The sequence below is a fragment of the Archocentrus centrarchus genome, unplaced genomic scaffold (genome assembly GCF_007364275.1).
Source record: "Archocentrus centrarchus isolate MPI-CPG fArcCen1 unplaced genomic scaffold, fArcCen1 scaffold_36_ctg1, whole genome shotgun sequence".
NCBI lineage: Eukaryota > Metazoa > Chordata > Actinopteri > Cichliformes > Cichlidae > Archocentrus > Archocentrus centrarchus.
Genome location: NW_022060263.1, coordinates 3,278,954 through 3,297,519, shown reverse-complemented (window position 1 = coordinate 3,297,519; position 18,566 = coordinate 3,278,954). Strand labels below are relative to the sequence as shown.

Below are 18,566 nucleotides of genomic sequence, written 5' to 3'. Positions count from 1 at the left end.
GCAGAGAGAGCTTGGTCCGTATAGCCGGCAATAAGTCGGACTTAATTCTGTAGGTGTTGGACTCCGTCAGGGCTGCCCTTTGTCACAGATTCTGTTCATGATATTTACGGACAGAATTTCTAGGTGTAGCCAGGTGGCGGAAAGCTTCTTCTTTGGTGGCCTCAGAATCTCGTCTCTGCTCGTTGCAGATGATGTGGTCCTATTGGCTTCATCAGGGGGTGGCCTCCAGCTCGCAGTGGAATGGTTCATGTGAAGCGGCCGCCATGAGAATTAGCACCTCTAAGTCTGAGGCCATGGTCCTCAGCTGGAAAAGGGTGGAGTGCCCACTCCCATTCAGGGATGAGTTGCTGCCCGAGATGGAGGAGTTCAAGTATCTCGAGTGACTGGAGAAGGGAGCGGGAGATTGACAGATGGATCGGGGCTGCTTCTGCAGTGATGCGGACGCTGCACCGGTTTGTCGTGGTGAAGACGGAGCTGAGTGTAAAAGCAAAGCTGTAGATTTACCGGTCGATTTACCGGTCAATCTACATTCCTACCTTACTCACGAGCTTTGGGTAGTGACCGAAAGATCACAACTATAAGCGGCAGAAATTAGTTTCCTTTGAAGGGTGGCTGGCCTCTCTCTTAGAGATAGTGTGAGGAGTGCGGCCATTTAGGAGGGGCTCAAAGTAGAGCTTCTGTACCTCCACATCGAGAGGAGCCAGTTGAGGTGGCTCGGGCATCTGACTCTGATGCCTCCTGGGCACCTCTTGAGTGAGGTGCCCAGGAGGCATCCTGGGTAGACCCAAGACACTAATTGACACTTTTGTCAACGAATGAAAACGAGACGAAAATGCTTGGCGGGGATGAAATCCAATCAGGACTTATTTAATTTTGTGACAGGGCGGGACAAGTTAGGAAAACATCCAATCAAATGCACAGTTGCACAAATTTGCTCTAAACCTGGGAAGAACAAACTAGCCTGTGATTTGTCGTTACTTCCGATAGAACTAAGTTATGTAAACAATGTCAGCTGGGAGAAAGAGAAGAACCGATGTATGGACACATTTGTCCTTTGACGTTGTGACAAACAAAACGATGTGTAAACCATGTGGGGTGACCATCTCAGGTAAAAACACAACAAATCTTAAACAACATCTGCAAACCAGTCACCCAGATCTCCATGCAAAGGTCAGCATTTTAATGTCATGCAGGGTAAAGTGTTTTTCCCAGTTTAGCGTTAGTGTTTAGAGAAAATCTCCACACCACGGTGGATTAGCCTTTATAATCTTAGTCCTGAACACTTCCCTGTACCTTTCAGAGCGTGTCCTGCTGTGAAACGCTCGTATTATCTCAGTAAGGTGGTGTTAATGATCAGGTGTGTGGGAAGCAGGTGCAATGCTAATGTTAACATTATTAATAATATTCCATAACTTTTAAAAAATGTTTAATTTTGTGTAAGTGTGTATAATGACTAATTCAAGGGAAATGAAGAAAAAACATTTACATTTTACACTCTTTATATTTTAGTCGACTAAATCGACTGTAGATTTAGTCGACTATATTCTTACGATAATTTCGTCGACTAAAACTATCCATCCATCCATCCATCCATCCATCCATCCATTCTCTTCCGCTTATCTGGGGCCGGATCGCGGGGGCAGGAACCTAAGCAGAGAAGCCCAGGCTTCCCTTTCCCCAGCCACCTCCTCTAGCTCATCCGGAGGGACCCCAAGGTGTTCCCAGGCCAGCCGAGAGATATAATCTCTCCAGCGTGTCCTGGGTCTACCACAGGGTCTCCTCACAGTGGGACATGCCCGGAACACCTCACCCAAGAGGCGGCCAGGAGGCATCCTAATCAGATGCCCGAGCCACCTCAACTGGCTCCTTTCGATGTGGAGGAGCAGCGGCTCTACTCTGAGCCCCTCCCGGATGGCCGCACTCCTCACCTTATCTCTAAGGGAGAGGCCAGCCACCCTTCGAAGGAAACTCATTTCTGCCGCTTGTATTCGCGATCTTATTCTTTTGGTCACTACCCAAAGCTCGTGACCATAGGTGAGGGTAGGAACGCAGATCAACCGGTAAATCGAGAGCTTCGCTTTTACACTAAACTCCCTCTTCACCACGACAGACCGGTGTAGCGTCCGCATCACTGCAGAAGCAGCCCCGATCCGTCTGTTGATCTCCCGCTCCCTTCTCCCATCACTCGTGAACAAGACCCTGAGATACTTGAACTCCTCCACTTGGGGCAAGAACTCGTTCCTGAGCCGGAGAGGGTACTCCACCCTTTTCCGGCTGAGGACCATGGCCTCAGACTTAGAGGTGCTGATTCTCATGCCGGCCACTTCACACTCGGCTGCGAACCATTCCACTGCGAGCTGGAGGCCACCCCCTGATTAAGCCAACAGGACCGCATCATCTGCAAAGAGCAGAGATGAGACTCTGAGGCCACCAAGGAAGAAGCCTTCCGCCACCTGGCTACGCCTAGAAAATCTGTCCATAAAAGTTATGAACAGAATCGGTGACAAAGGGCATCCCTGGCGGAGTCCAACACCCACAGGAAACGAATCCGACTTATTGTCGGCTATACGGACCAAGCTCTCACTGCGGTTGTACAGAGACTGAATGGCCCGCAACAACGGGCCAGACACTCCATACTCCCGCAGGACCTCCCAGAGGATACCCCGAGGGACACGGTCGAATGCCTTCTCCAAGTCCACAAAGCACATGTAGACTGGTTGGGCAAACTCCCATGCGCACTCGAATATCCTCGAGAGGATAAAGAGCTGGTCCAGCGTTCCGCGACCAGGACGAAAACCGCATTGTTCCTCCTGGATCCGAGGTTCGACTAACAGACGCACCCTCCTTTCCAGCACCCTGGCATAGACCTTTCCGGGGAGGCTGAGGAGTGTGATCCCTCGAAAGTTGGAGCACACCCTCCGGTCTCCCTTCTTAAAGATGGGGACCACAACCCCAGTCTGCCAATCCAGTGGCACTGCCCCAGATCTCCACGCGATATTGCAGAGGCGTGTCAACCAAGACAGCCGTACAACATCCAGAGCCTTCAGGAACTCAGGGCGAATCTCGTCCACCCCAGGGGCCTTGCCACCAAGGAGTTGTTTAACTGCCTCAGTGACCTCACCCCCAGTGATGGCCAGGTCATCCCCCTCGTCCCCAGACTCTGCTTCCACTACAGAACATGGTCCATTCTGACTCAATGTCCGCAGCCTCCCTCGGAATGCTGTCGAAGTTCTGCCGGAGGTGGGAGTTGAAGATGTCCCGGACTGGGGCTTCTGCCAGGCGTTCCCAGCGCACCCTCACAATACGTTTAGGTGCACCAGGTCTGTCCAGCATCTTCCCCCGCCACTTGATCCAACTCACCACCAGGTGGTGATCAGTTGACAGCTCAGCTCCTCTCTTCACCCGAGTGTCCAAAACATACGGCCGCAGATCTGATGATACGATTACAAAATCGATCATCGACCTGCGATCTAGGGTGTCCTGGTGCCATGTGCACTTATGGACATCCTTATGTTCGAACATGGTGTTTGTTATGGACAAACTGTGGTTTGCACAGAAGTCCAATAACAAGACACCCTTCGGGTTCAGATCGGGCAGGCCGTTCCTCCCAATCACACCCCTCCAGGTCTCACTGTCATTGCCCATGTGAGCTTTGAAGTTTCCCAGCAAGACTATGGGGTCACCAGATGGAGCACTCTCTAGCATCCCGCCCAGTGACTCCAAAAAGGGTGGGTACTCTGAACTGTCATTCGGCGTGTAAGCGCAAACAACAGTCAGGAGCCGTTCCCCAGCCCGAAGGCGCAGGGAAACTACCCTGTCGTCCACCGGTGAAAACTCCGATGTACAGGCAGCAAGCCGGGGGGATACAAGAATACCCACCCCAGCTCGCCGCCTCTCACCGAGGGCAACTCCAGACTGGAACAGAGTCGAGCCCTTCTCCAGGAGACTGGTTCCAGAGCCCAGGCCATGAGTTGAGGTGAGCCCAACTAGATCTAGCTGGTATCTCTCAACCTCACGCACTAGCTCAGGCTCCTTCCCCACCAGAGAGGTGACATTCCATGTCCCAATAGCCAGTCTTGATAGCCGGGGATCGGTCCGCCAGGACCTCCGCCCTCGGCCACCGCCCGACACACACTGCACCCAACCCCTATGACACCTCCTGCGGGTGGTGGGCCTACAGGAGGGCGGGCCCATGTAACCTCTTCGGGCTGCGCCTGGCCGAGCACCACGGGCTAATGCCCGGCCACCAGACGCTCTCCCTCGAGCTCCCTCCCCAGGCCTGGCTCCAGGGTGGGGCCCCGGTAACCCTATCCCGGGCAGGGTAAACTGTTCCCTTGCTTTTATAGACATAGGGGTCTTCTGAACCGCTCTTTGTCTGGACCCTCACCCAGGACCAATTTGCCATGGAAGACCCTACCAGGGGGACAAGCCCCCGGGCAACATAGCTCCTGGGATCACTGGGATCACACAAACCCCTCCACCACGATAAGGTGGTGATTCACGGAGGAATCACCACCTTATCTAACTGATCATCTGCAGAGGAACGTTTATTTGAAGAGTTTCAGTCAGGTTTCAGAATTCATCATAGTACAGAAACAGCATTAGTGAAGGTTACCAATGATCTTACAGCCTCTGACAGTGGACTCATCTCTGTTCTTGTCCTGTTGGACCTCAGATTCCAAAAGATTCCAATTTGCTCATGTAAATGGGGAGTCTTCTTCTCACACTAAGGGTAATTATGGAGTTCCACAGGGTTCTGTGCTAGGACCAATTTTATTTACATTATACGTGCTTCCCTTAGGCAGCATTATTAGAATGCATTGGATAGATTTTTACTGATTATGCAGATGACACCCAGCTTTATCTATCGATGAAGCCAGATGACACACATCAATTAGTTAAACTGCAGGAATGTCTTAAAGACATTAAGGCCTGGATGACCTCTAATTTCCTGCTTCTAAATTCAGATCAAACTGAAATTCTTGTACTCGGCCCCACAAATCTTAGAAACATGGTGCCAAACCAGATACTTACTCTGGATGGCATTACTTTGGCCTCCAGTAACACTGTGAGAAATCTTGGAGTCATTTTTGACCAGGATATCAAGGGCTTGGAGCCATAGGTGCATTAGTGACATTTCATCAACTTTACAGGAGAGCCAAAACAAAAAAATGACCATAGTGTGAATTACTTTGTATACTGATTTTAGTTTTTTTTTAAGCATGTTTGTTTTTATAAATTTATGATACAACGATTAATGAACAATAATCTTGTCATTGTCAAAAATGCACTTACGCCCTTTTGACACCAACTTCTTGTGTGCAATCAGAGTGAAGTCTTTTCATTTTTTGTTGAATAACTCTATTTCTATAAATCTTATACTTCTGTAATTTTGACAGTAAATAGAGCACATCAAGATCTTTCATTGGATATGTATATATCTCAATTTTGACCAAACTGTCAGTTACGCCCTTCTGGCTTCAAGCCCTATGTCCTTCAGTGTGCATATTTGCTCATCTACCTCCATATGCAAATAAACTTGAGTGACATCCATCTATTCATTCTCTTCCACTTATCCTGTTCAGGGTCACAGGGGCCGAACAGTCTATCCCAGCTGGCATAGGGCGAGAGACAGAGTACACCCTGTACAGGTCACCAGCCTGTAGCAGGGGCAACGCAGAGAGACAGACAACCATGAAAAGCCTTCAGGTGATCCAAAATGCTGCAGCTAGACTACTGACAGGGACTAGAAAGAGAGAGCAGATTTCTCCCATATTGGCTTCTCTTCATTGGCTCCCTTCACCTCGCCTACAAGGTCTTGAATAATTATTCAAGACCTTGTAGGTGAGGAGAAGGAATGTCTTAATGACATTCCTTCTCCTCACCTACACCATCTTATCTCAAAGACCTCATAGTCCCATATCACCCCAACAGAGCACTTCACTCTCAGACTGCTGGCTTACTTGTGGTTCCTAGGATACTTAAGAGTAGAATGGGAGGCAGAGCCTTCAGCTTTCAGGCCCCTCTTCTGTGGAACCAGCTCCCAGCTTGGATTCAGGAGACAGACACCCTCTCTATTTTTAAGATTAGGCTTAAAACTTTCCTTTTTGATCAAGCTTATAGTTAGGGTTGGATCAGGTGACCCTGAACCACCCCTTAGTTATGCTGCTATAGGCCTAGGCTGCTGGGGGGTTTCCATAATGCACTGTTTCCTTTCATTCACCTCTTTTTACTCTGTTTATACTTCACTCTGCATTTAATCATTTCTTATTATCAATCTCTGGCTCTCTACCACAGCATGTCTTTTGTCCTGTCTCTCTCCCCTCACAGCAGATGACTCCACCTCCCTGAGCCTGGTTCTGCCGGAGGTTTCTTCTTATTAAAAGGGAGTGACTATGCTGTAGTCACGCGAGACTTTGTGAATCTCGGCAGTATCGTTAATGGCGGCGTGACTCTATCAGCAAACATTTGCGTGATTAGCCTTTTTTTTTTCGCCAATTTATAACTAGACAGGCTTAAAACTAAAAAATATAGGTAGTTTCTTAGCCTAACTTAAATTATTTTCAACAATCTGGAGGACGGTGAAGAGGACCTGGATAGTTTGCTGCGGTACATCGACGGGTGTTTTGAGCGAGTCGTCATGGGGAAAACAGACAAGACGCCGACTCCCTCCACCAGCAAAGCAACGCCGTCCACAAAAAGAAGCCGCCCAGAAGATTCCCCGGAGGCAACTTCGCCACCCACCACCAATATTGTGGACATTCTGGAGTCCATTAATAACAAATTGTCCAGCTTTGACGCCCGCTTGGCCCTGGTTGAAATCCTTCACAAGGAGTTTCAGGCCCTGCGGGAGTCAGTCGAGTTCAGCCAGCATCAGGTGGAAACACTGGCTGCTGAAAACGCTGTCCTCAGAGAGTCGGTGAATTCCCTCACCGAGGAAACGACCCGGCTCTCAGAAGAAAATAAGAAAATTAAAGAATCGATTATCGAGCTTCAGGCCCGCAGCATGAGAGAAAATCTTGTGTTTTCAGGTATCCCGGAGAAGGCAGAGGAGGACCCGGAGGCTACAGTGAAGGAATTTATCCAAACTCACCTGAAGCTCCCGGAGGACGCCGTGAAGACCATCGCCTTCCATAGAGTCCACCGCCTGGGAGGGAAGCGACCCGGAGCACGCAGACCCAGACCGATCGTGGCCAAATTCGAACACTTCAAAGAAAAAGAGCTGGTGAAGAGCCGCGGCCGGGAGCTGAGAGGGACGGACTTCAGCGTCAACGACCAGTTTCCAAAGGAGATTCTGGAGCGACGCAAGGCTCTATTCCCTATCCGGAAGAAGCTCATGCAGGGAGGCTCCCGGGCTGTCATCGCCGTGGACAAACTGTATGTAAACGGACAGCTTTACCGAGACAAAAACACCACGCCATGGCTCTGCTGATCGATCAGGTGATCTGTGTCCATATTAACGTTCTTTTCTGAGTTTTTTTTTTTCTCAACCATCTAAACAGTACCATTAAATAGTCTAAATCTGTCTAAGTAGTACCATTAACGCCGACGAGTCAGCATAGTACCGTGATCGTTTGTTTGTTTGTTTGTTCTGTTTTGTTTTCCCCTCATCTAATTTCATTCTTATGTCACTTAGGTCACTTTTTACACGTCTTTTTTCTTTCTGCACTCAGCAATATGTTTACGTCACTTACAATGCTACAGTTTACTACACTAACATACAGCGCAGATGCACACACACCAACATACAGCGCACATACACACGCACACATCAATATAAAGGGCACACGCCAACATACAGAACATATGTACACACACACACACATCCTTAGTGAGCACACAACAGTCCATCAGTTAGTTTAAATATGAGCACACTCAGATTTGTCTCATGGAATGTGCACGGGGCTGGTTCGAGGGAAAAGAGACTAAAAATTTTTAATCGGTTAAAAGACTTAAAAGCAGATGTTGTTTTTCTACAGGAGACACATGTGTCCAAAACATCTGTGCTCACTCTTTCCTCTCCACAGTTCCCTCACACGTACTCAGCCTGCTATAACTCCAAACAAAGAGGTGTAGCTATATTGATTAACAAGAAGATAAACTTTAACATTAGCAACAGTACAATAGACCCTGAAGGTAGATTTATAATACTTAATTTATCTATACAGAATACAGATTTATGTATTGCTAGTATATATGGACCAAATGTTGATGACCCCTCCTTCTTTCATGCTTTGTTCACTTCACTCTCAGATCACTCTGACACCACACTTGTAATAGGAGGAGACTTCAACCTGGTACTTAATGCAGATATTGACAGGCTCAGTACAGCAGTGAGTCAGAGGAACTGGCAGTCTGCAGACATTCTTAAACAGTACATGAAGGATTTTGGACTTTGCGATGCTTGGCGTTCACATCACCCTACTTTGAGAGATTATAGTTATTTCTCACCAGTACACAAATCTCATTCCCGCTTAGATTACTTTTTAGTTAGCAGCTCCATAATGATGGATATCACAGACACTCAGATTCACCCTATCACTATTAGCGATCATGCACCGGTGTCTATGTCTCTGACACAGAAAAGAGTCACACCACCAATCAGGAACTGGAGATTTAATACATCATTACTTAAAGAAGAAGATTTTATTAATTATTTCAAAAAGGAATGGTCAGCATACTTAGAATATAATGATATTCCAGGAATATCACCATGTGTTCTTTGGGAAGCAGGAAAGGCAGTAATGCGGGGCAAAATAATATCTTACTGCTCGCATAAGAAAAATAAAGAAAAAGCACTTGTGTTAGAATTAGAACAAAAAATTAAATCTTTAGAAACTGCCTATGCCGCTTCACCACAAGAACATACAATTATCAGCCTGAGGAAACTGAAACTGGAGCTAAATGAAATAATTGATAAAAGGACACAATTTATGTTGCAGAGGCTGCGTTTGGAAAACTTTGAGCATGGAAATAAATCTGGAAAATTCCTGGCCAAGCAATTAAAACTGAATAAAGAAAAAACAGCTATTTTTTCTATTAAAGACTCGACTGGTATTATTACTCATGACCCACAACAAATAAATAACTCTTTCAGAGACTTCTATGAAGCCTTATATTCACCACAGATTAACCCATCTGATACTGAAATTGAAGAATTTCTTAATAATATAAATCTACCAAAACTAAATGACAGCCAGGCTGCAGCTCTGGATTTACCTCTTTCATTGTCTGAACTTAGTGAAGCCCTACAGCATCTCCCAAATAATAAAGCCCCAGGCCCAGATGGTTTTCCAGCCGAGTTTTATAAAGAATTTTGGTCTGAGCTAGCTCCCATTTTTTTCAGAATGGTAACTCAGATTCAGAATGACCACATCTTATCTCCAACCTTAAACTCTGCTAACATTAGCCTGCTTCTTAAACCAGGCAAAGACCCCACACTCCCATCCAGCTACAGGCCAATCTCTCACATTAATGTAGATCTTAAAATAATTTGCAAAGCCCTTGCCAAAAGATTAGAAAGTATTACTCCATTTATTGTACATCCAGATCAAACAGGCTTTATCAAGGGTCGGCACTCAGCCAATAATACACGTCGACTGATAAATATAATAGACTATTGTTCTATTAACAAATTAGAGACGACAATCGTGTCTTTAGATGCAGAGAAGGCATTTGATCGGGTAAATTGGAAATTCTTACTAGCAGTTCTGCAAAAATTTGGATTCGGTTCATCCTTTGTAAACTGGATCAGAACACTACACAGCTCTCCGAATGCGCGTGTTAGGACAAATGATCTCATTTCACAAAGTTTCAGTCTGCAGAGGGGCACTAGGCAGGGCTGCCCACTCTCTCCCTCTCTTTTTGTAATTTTCATTGAGCCGCTAGCAGCAGCAATCCGTCAAAATGCAAATATTAAAGGGATTCAAACTGAAAATATGAACCATAAACTTAGCCTTTATGCTGATGATGTATTACTTTTCCTTGGGAATTCACAAGGCTCTCTTTTGAAGACTATCACACTGATAGATAAGTTCTCATCTATATCTGATTACTCTATCAATTGGAGTAAATCAACAGTTTTGCCTCTGAATTGTAATTTCCAGAGAACCTCTAGGACCCCACTAAAGTCAGGAAATATTAGATATTTAGGCATAAATTTTTCCGCCAGGCTCTCAGACTTGGTACGATTAAATCATATCCCCTTATTAAAAACAATAGAGGATGATCTCACACGTTGGAACAGTTTACCTATATCACTCATGGGGAGAGTTGCTGCCATTAAAATGATGGTTTTACCAAAAATTAATTATCTATTTTCATTGATCCCTAATAAACCTTCTATTCCTTGGTTCAAGTCACTAGATTCAAACATCTCAAAATTTTTATGGAAAAACAAACCGTCAAGAATAAGCTTAAAAACTTTACAAAAGCCAAAACAAAGTGGAGGTCTAGAATTACCAAACTTTTATTACTATTTCTTAAGCAGTAGATTGCAGTATATTTCAAAGTGGATCAAATCCAATTCATTAGACAACCCATGGCTGGATCTAGAACAGGCGTTTTGTGGAAAAATAAAAATCTCAGATTTACCTTTCATTAGTTCCAGTATTAAACATCATAACTGCTATAAAGTCCTTAGTATAAATACCTCTCTGACAGCCTGGTGGGAATTTTTAAAGATAACTAAGTCTTCACTCATCCCCTGTAAACTAACACCCATTTGGAACAATCCAGATATTTGTCAGAAAAAGAAAATGCTGAATTTTCCGTTATGGCGTGATAAGGGTATAAATAACTTAGAACATATTATCCAAGATGGAAATTTTATCACGTTCCAAGAACTTATATCAAAATATAGAATTGGCAACGGTAGATTTCTGGAATATCAACAAGTTAAGTCCGTCCTACAGGGAAGATTTAACCTTAATCAATTGAATCTAGAAATGTCTACTTGGGTAACAGAATTTCTTAACCTCTGTACCCCAAAATTGTTATCAAAATTATATAAATTATTAATAAAAACTGATGATTCAGTTTCCCTCCCAATTACAAAATGGGAGCGTGATCTTTCTGTCAACCTGGATCAAAATTTATGGACAGAAATATGTTTAAATATCTTCAAAATGACTAAAAGACCCCAAATACAACTTGTACAATATAAGATTCTCCATAGAACATACTACACTGGACAAAGGATGTTCCAAATGGGCCTTACACACTCAAACATATGCACCCACTGTACAAGCAATTCAGAGGATAATCATCTACACGCTCTGTGGTCTTGTGTACCAGTTCAGAGATTTTGGCAGAGGATTTGTGAAGATCTATCCACATGGTTTAGCTGTCATATCCCAACTTCCCCCAGACTATGCATCTTAGGTGATGTCAGTGAATTAATTATGGAGTTAAATATATCACACATAGTTCTTACTGCCTTGTACATCGCTAAGAAGATGATCCTCATGAACTGGAAGACAAAAAATAAACTATGTATTACTCAGTACAGAAATTTATTAGTAGATCATGTTAGTTTAGAGAGAATGTCTGCTTCTTCTAAAAACAAATTGGAGGAATTTGACTCTCTTTGGTTCCCACTGCTCAGCTCCATTACTTAGTGGGGGTGGTGGGCTGCGGGCTCTGCTCCTGATGTGCTTTGTGGGGGGGTGGGGGGGGACTCCGGGGGCCTGGGTAGCTGGTAGCCTCCTGAGGCTGGGGTCCTGGGGCGACCTTCTGGTGATGTCTGTGTGCCTGTCCTGGTTGATGGTGGTGGGGGCTTGGATGGTGCTGCCTTCGGTCCTGGGGTGTGGGCGGGGTGCTTGGGGGGGTGGTGCCGGCCCTCGGTCGGTTGGCTGGTCTTCCCTGTATGGCTTGGGGGCTGGGGTCTGGGGCCCCGGCACTGGGGCCACGCCGGCTCCCGGTGGGTCCCCCCTGGCGCGGGGGGGGCCTCTGCTGTCCCGGCCGCGCCGCCGGGTGGGGTGGGTTGGCCTGACGTCGGGATGTCCGGTCTACGCTTTTGGGGCCCTGGGGTGCCTGCATTGCAGGGGGGTGGGGTGGGGGATGGGGCCGCGGTGGGGTGGTTGGGGGGGACTGGGCACTGCATTTCCATGCCCAGGCCAGTATGTCCTGTCGCCTGTTTGTGTCTATTGTTGAGTGAATGGGCATCTAGGAGGAGCGGGCCGCCCTCTGCGGTGGGGGCGAGGGCGCCAACCTCGGGTGCTGCAGTGCTCCGGGATGCTGTCACCGCGGCCCCGGGCTCACCTCCCCCTGCCCTGTGCTGGGGTGTGGGAGGTCGGGGTGCCTATTGAGCCAGCGGACAGCTGGCTCTCTTCTTCCAGGATTTTTCCTGGTCATATGCCCCCCCCCCCCTCCCCCTCCCCATACACAAACACACACACACACACACACAGAATACACATCACTCACAGATGTAGGATGGAGAGGCCACGTGGAGAGCTGCACCACCACTTGCCTCTCCGTTTTAATTGCACTTTAGTCATTATAACTCACAACACATACACACTTACACCCTGATACACATAGGACCTTTGGGGCAGGCATGTTACTCAGAGGTTGATGAGATGGGCCGCTGAGGCGGCCCCACTCGGATCCTCGTCACTGTCTGTCTCCAAATTTTATTTGCACTTTAGACATGGAGGGTTTTGGGGGGGCAGTGTGGGCAAGCGCTGACGACCAACAGTTGGCGCTTGTGGCATAACTGTCCCCTCAATTTTAACTGCACCCTATACACCTCATTCACTCACAAACATTAACACATAGACCTACAAGTTGGGGAGGAGGAGGGGTGGATGGGTCATCTTACACCCCGATTTCTTGCGTCTCGCCCGGGGTAGGGGTCGGGTGGTTCCTTGGGGACCGGGCTGGTGGCGTCCTGGGGTCGCTGTTGGCCCTGGGGTGGTTTCCACTTGCCCCGCCTTCAGAGGGTGGGTAGCTATGGATGAATGTGTGTCTTTGTGTATTTGTCACCGTCTCCGTGAGTATGGGTGGGTGAGTGAATGTGTATGTATGGCATATCTGTGTGTGGGTAAGTATGTATGGGCATGTATGAGTGTCTGTGTATAAATGTGTACACGGGTGTCTGGGTGTGTTTGTATGTATGGCTGGACCTGGGTCTGGGCCTTGTGCCTTGCCTCCTGGCCACTCCTTGCTGGTTGCCTCCTCCCCCCTACCCCCCTGGGATGGGGGTGCCTCGGGGTTCCTGGGTGGGGCTGGGTGTTCTGGCGTGGGTACTGGCCTGCCCCCCTTGGGGGTGCGGTGCGGGGCTGCGTTGGCTTCTTCGGCGTGGGGGGGGGCTCTGTGGAGGGTCGGGCGGTCCTTGGGTGCCGTGGGCCCGGGAGCCCTGCCGCCGGCCAGTGCAGGGGGCTGGCCGCTGGGGGGGGGGCTGGCTTCTCATCGCCTTGGGTTCCCTGGAGCCCTCGCTCCTCGACTGGGGGGGCTCCGTCTGAGACCACCCTCTCCCGTCTGCTGGGGTAGGTGTGCGGTTGTCTTTGGACTGAGTGGCCGGGGGTCTTCCTGGCTCTTGGTGGGCTGCTGGTGGCCTGGGGTTCCGGGGGCTTTCCGTACCTGCCTCTGGCTTCTGATGGGTGGAGCTGCAGCGTTTTGCCCTCATTGGTAAGTACGTTCCATGACACAGACACAAACATGACACAGACACAAACGCCCACTCAATCACAACTCAACAAAATTGTTGGTGTGCGTAACATGCTTTGTTAGTTTTGTTTTTCACACACAAATTTATTTTTGCAAGTATTGATAGTATTTTTTTATATGTTAAAGTGATGAAGTATCTGATTAATAGACTTGTGCTCTTTCCCCTTTTTTTTTTGCTCCCTTTCTCTCTCCCTTTTTCTTCTCTTTATTTTCCTCTTCTTCAGCCTGTCAGCTCTGGCTGTTACATAGTATGTGGAAAAATAACTCAGATAAATAAAATAAAGGGTTAAAACATCAACAAGAAGAGCCTATTGAGAACCTATAGAGCTCATCTTGAAATAGCAAATATGTTTGGCACAACAACGCATTCAGATCACAGTTCTGCTTGCAAGATCTACCAGACATGACAGGCTAAAAAAAAAAAAAAAAAAAAAAAAAAAAAAAAAAAAAAAAAAGGGAGTTTTTCTTTGGCATTTTTCTATGACATAGTATGAGGGAAAATATCATTAACTCACAATCCAGCTAAGGTCTTTACCTACAATATAAAACACCTTGAGGCAACTGTTTGTTGTGATTTGGTGCTATATAAATAAAACTGAATTGAACTGAATTGCTTACAAGGCCTATTTTCTCTGAGGCCTAATGAGGCCTGTCTGTGTGGAAATATTATTAATAAACCTGTTGAATTGTGGCCTGAATCTGTGTCCATCAACCACAGAATTATGACAAGATAAACAGTGTTTGCATTCAAAAAGAAAAAATAAAACAGCATGGAGTATACATTTTGGTATCATGTAAAGTTTTAAATATGATGTAGAGAGGGAAGTGGCAGATGGCTGTAGCAGATGAGCTGTGTATATGTACTGCATGTGAAATGACTGGATAGCCTCTCTTTCCCTTACCATCTCTTCTGTTGAGCTTAGCATTGTGGGCAGCATAACTGATGGAGAACTGTGAAGAGCTCTGGAAAGATGATGGCGGTAACATGGACACCAAAGGACTGTTACACGTATCTGTAAAGGAAAACGAAAATAATAACCTATAAGCTAGTATTGGCATTCACAAATCACACGAATCACTGGACATCATTGTCTGGAGGTCTGGTTCTGAAACTGGGGATGGATTAAAGTTTGGAGAAATGGCAGGACCATCACAGACTACAGATCACTTGTTTTTCAGAATCAACAACAGCAAATATACAGTCATATGAAATAAAGTTTTCTCATGACCAGGGGTGAAAGTAAGCCGGTACGGTCCGGTACCACTAAAAGATTCTGCGCCGGTACACAGTACCGGCAAGAGTTGGAGCAGCTGTCTGCTGTAAATTCCTCATTCAGAACCGGTCACAGCTGTACTTTGGGTCAGAATAGATCCGCTAACAATAAGCAGTCTAAAACACGACTTAATCAGTTAATAAATTTTTTTTGCGCATTTAAAATTGTTTATGAACTGTTCGTGCTATGCTGGAGCCTCCAGTCTTTAGCTTCTCTCCCCTCTGAAATTGAGGATTTCTGCAACGGACAGCCATGTCCCGCAAGCAGCACAGATGTAGTGCATTTTATATGCCAGGCTAGACCCTCCTATTTTGATTCAATTCAATTCAATTCAATTTTATTTATATAGCGCCAAATCACAACAAACTGTCGCCTCAAGGCGCTTTGTATTGTGGGTAAAGACCCTACAATAATACAGAGAAAACCCAACAGTCAAAACGACCCCCTATGAGCAAGCACTTGGCGACAGTGGAAAGGAAAAACTCCCTTTTAACAGGAAGAAACCTCCAGCACAACCAGGCTCAGGGAGGGGCAGTCATCTGCCGCGACCGGTTGGGCTGAGGGGAGAGAAAGACATGCTGTGGAAGAGAGCCAGAGATTAATATCAATTAATGATTAAATGCAGAGTGGAGTATAAACAAAGTAAATAAGGTGAATGAGAAACAGTGCATTATGTGAACCCCCCAGCAGACTAGGCCTATAGCAGCATAACTAAGGGATGGTTCAGGGTCACCTGATCCAGCCCTAACTATAAGCTTTATCATAAAGGAAAGTTTTAAGCCTAATCTTAAAAATAGAGAGGGTGTCTGTCTCCCGAATCCAAGCTGGAAGCTGGTTCCACAGAAGAGGCGCCTGAAAGCTGAAGGCTCTGCCTCCCATTCTACTCTTAAGTATCCTAGGAACCACAAGTAAGCCAGCAGTCTGAGAGCGAAGTGCTCTATTGGGGTGATATGGTACTATGAGGTCTTTGAGATAAGATGGTGCCTGATTATTCAAGACCTTGTATGTGAGGAGAAGGATTTTAAATTCTATTCTAGATTTAACAGGGAGCCAATGAAGAGAAGCCAATATGGGAGAAATCTGCTCTCTCTTTCTAGTCCCTGTCAGTACTCTAGCTCAGAGGTCCCCAACCCCCGGGCCGTGGACCGGTACCGGGCCGTGGGACATTTGGTACCGGGCCGCACATAAAGAATAAATAACTTAAATTATTTCCGTTTTACTTATTATCTGCGCCTAAACTATATTTTATTTTGAAAAATGGGCGGATTCGCTCCGTTACTTCCCTCCATGACTTCCTCTTGACGTGTCAAGACGTTTCTGCTCACATGATACGTCACCGCTAAAATTAAACCCAGAAGCCTCAGGCCTGTCTAACGAAATCGGTTGGTTGACCTACATAACGCTTCTTTAAATTTTTGAGTGCTCAACAAGAGTAGAAAAGCGTTATGTAAGAACTAGTCCATTTACCATTTTTATTTATCAACACCGGGGATAGCAGTGAGGTAGACCCAGCCATCAAACTGACTCTCCAGCGCTTGACACCGCGGCTCTGCAGCCACGCTCCATGTGAAATCGGCCGAACCCAGTCAAACCAGAAGCCAGCAAAAATGAGTATCAGAGAAACAAGCTCAGGGGGCTTACACCGATTCAGTGTTATGGTGAGTTGTATTTTTCATGCGCTTTATACAGTAAAAATCACCTAAGTCGAAGTCGCACAAATCGGGTTTTCGCTCTAGTTGGATGGCATCTGCAGGTCCTGATTTTTCCTAACATTAATTCCAATAAAATAATCACATAAATCCGTCGCATATTCACCTACCTCGGATGAAAAATCTGGTCCCATTGTAATAAATTTCCAGTTAAATGTGATCGCATAAACTGGATGAGTTTAGCGCTAAAACCCTCCTCAGCTCCTGTCCGCCCACTTCCATGCATCGGCTCGTTCATGCACAACTACACACACACTAACAACGCCTGGAAATTGTTTTAGTGTTTATATCAGTTCATTTCACCGGGGACAATCGTGGCAAGTGTAAGCTACAAACTTGCACTTACGAGTAAAATTTCAGATTATAAAATTTGCAGAAGCAAATTCATAGATGAAGCAGAAGCCATTGCAGCGAAATTCGATAATAGACCCCAAACTGGGCCATTTGAATCCGACTGAGGTGATTTTTACTGTATTTGTTTTTGCGGTGTATCTTATTTTGAAGGCATGTTTTACCATGGCTCTAACAGCTGACCAGGGAGCGCTGTGGGCAGAGAGCCTGTTATTCATGTTGAGGCGGGATGTTACGAGAACGCTGCTGATAGAGTTGCATACGAATACAAAGTGGATTCCCGTTTTTTATTATTATACGTAGAAAATATCACACTTGGTTATGGTCGTATCATTTATTTTGACGTATTTATTCGCCACACCTTAAAAGCCGGTCCGTGGAAATATTTTCTAACACTAAACCGGTCCGCGGCTCAAAAAAGGTTGGGGACCACTGCTCTAGCTGCAGCATTTTGGATCAGCTGAAGGCTTTTCAGAAAGCTTTTAGGACAGCCTGATAATAATGAATTACAATAATCCAGCCTAGAAGTAATAAATGCATGAATGAGCTTTTCAGCATCACTCTGAGAAAGGATGTTTCTAATTTTAGAAATATTGCGCAAATGCAAAAAAGCGGTCCTACATATTTGTTTAATATGTGCATTGAAGGACATATCCTGGTCAAAAATGACTCCAAGATTTCTCACAGTGTTACTGGAGGCCAAAGTAATGCCATCCAGAGTAAGTATCTGGTTAGACACCATGTTTCTAAGATTTGTGGGGCCGAGAACAAGAATTTCAGTTTTATCTGAATTTAGAAGCAGGAAATTAGAGGTCATCCAGGCCTTAATATCTTTAAGACATTCCTGCAGTTTAACTAATTGATGTGTGTCATCTGGCTTCATTGATAGGTAAAGCTGAGTATCATCTGCATAACAATGAAAATTGATGCAGTGCTTTCTAATAATACTGCCTAAGGGAAGCATGTATAATGTAAATAAAATTGATCCTAGCACAGAACCCTGTGGAACTCCATAATTAACCTTAGTGTGTGAAGAAGACTCCCCATTTATATGAACAAATTGGAGTCTATGAGATAAATATGATTCAAACCACTGCAGTGCAGTAGCTTTAATACCTATAGCAAGCTCTAATCTCTGTAATAAAATGTTATGGTCAACAGTATCAAAAGCTGCACTGAGGTCGAACAGGACAAGAACAGAGATGAGTCCACTGTCAGAGGCTCTAAGAAGATCATTTGTAACCTTCACTAATGCTGTTTCTGTACTGTGATGAATTCTGAAACCTGACTGAAACTCTTCAAATAAACCGTTCCTCTGCAGATGATCAGTTAGCTGTTTTACAACTACTCTTTCAAGAGTCTTTGAGAGAAAAGGAAGGTTGGAGATTGGCCTATAATTAGCTAAGACAGCTGGGTCAAGTGATGGCTTTTTAAGCAGAGGTTTAATTACAGCCACCTTGAAGGTCTGTGGTACATAGCCAACTAACAAAGACTGATTGATCATTTTTAAGATTGAAGCATCAATAATTGGAAAGACTTCTTTGAACAGTCTAGTAGGAAT

The 18,566-nt window shown here is 45.7% G+C and overlaps 1 protein-coding gene across 1 annotated transcript in view; it reads right to left on the bottom strand.

The window, feature by feature from the left end:
• LOC115776688 (contactin-associated protein-like 5) overlaps positions 1-14,678 on the bottom strand; it is a 242,758-nt gene extending 228,080 nt beyond the window's left edge. The window contains exon 1 of the mRNA XM_030724438.1: positions 14,574-14,678. Coding sequence (XP_030580298.1) covers positions 14,574-14,658 — 85 coding nt within the window. The 5' untranslated portion in view covers positions 14,659-14,678. The remainder of the gene's footprint in view (positions 1-14,573) is intronic.
• Positions 14,679-18,566: the final 3,888 nt, after the last annotated feature.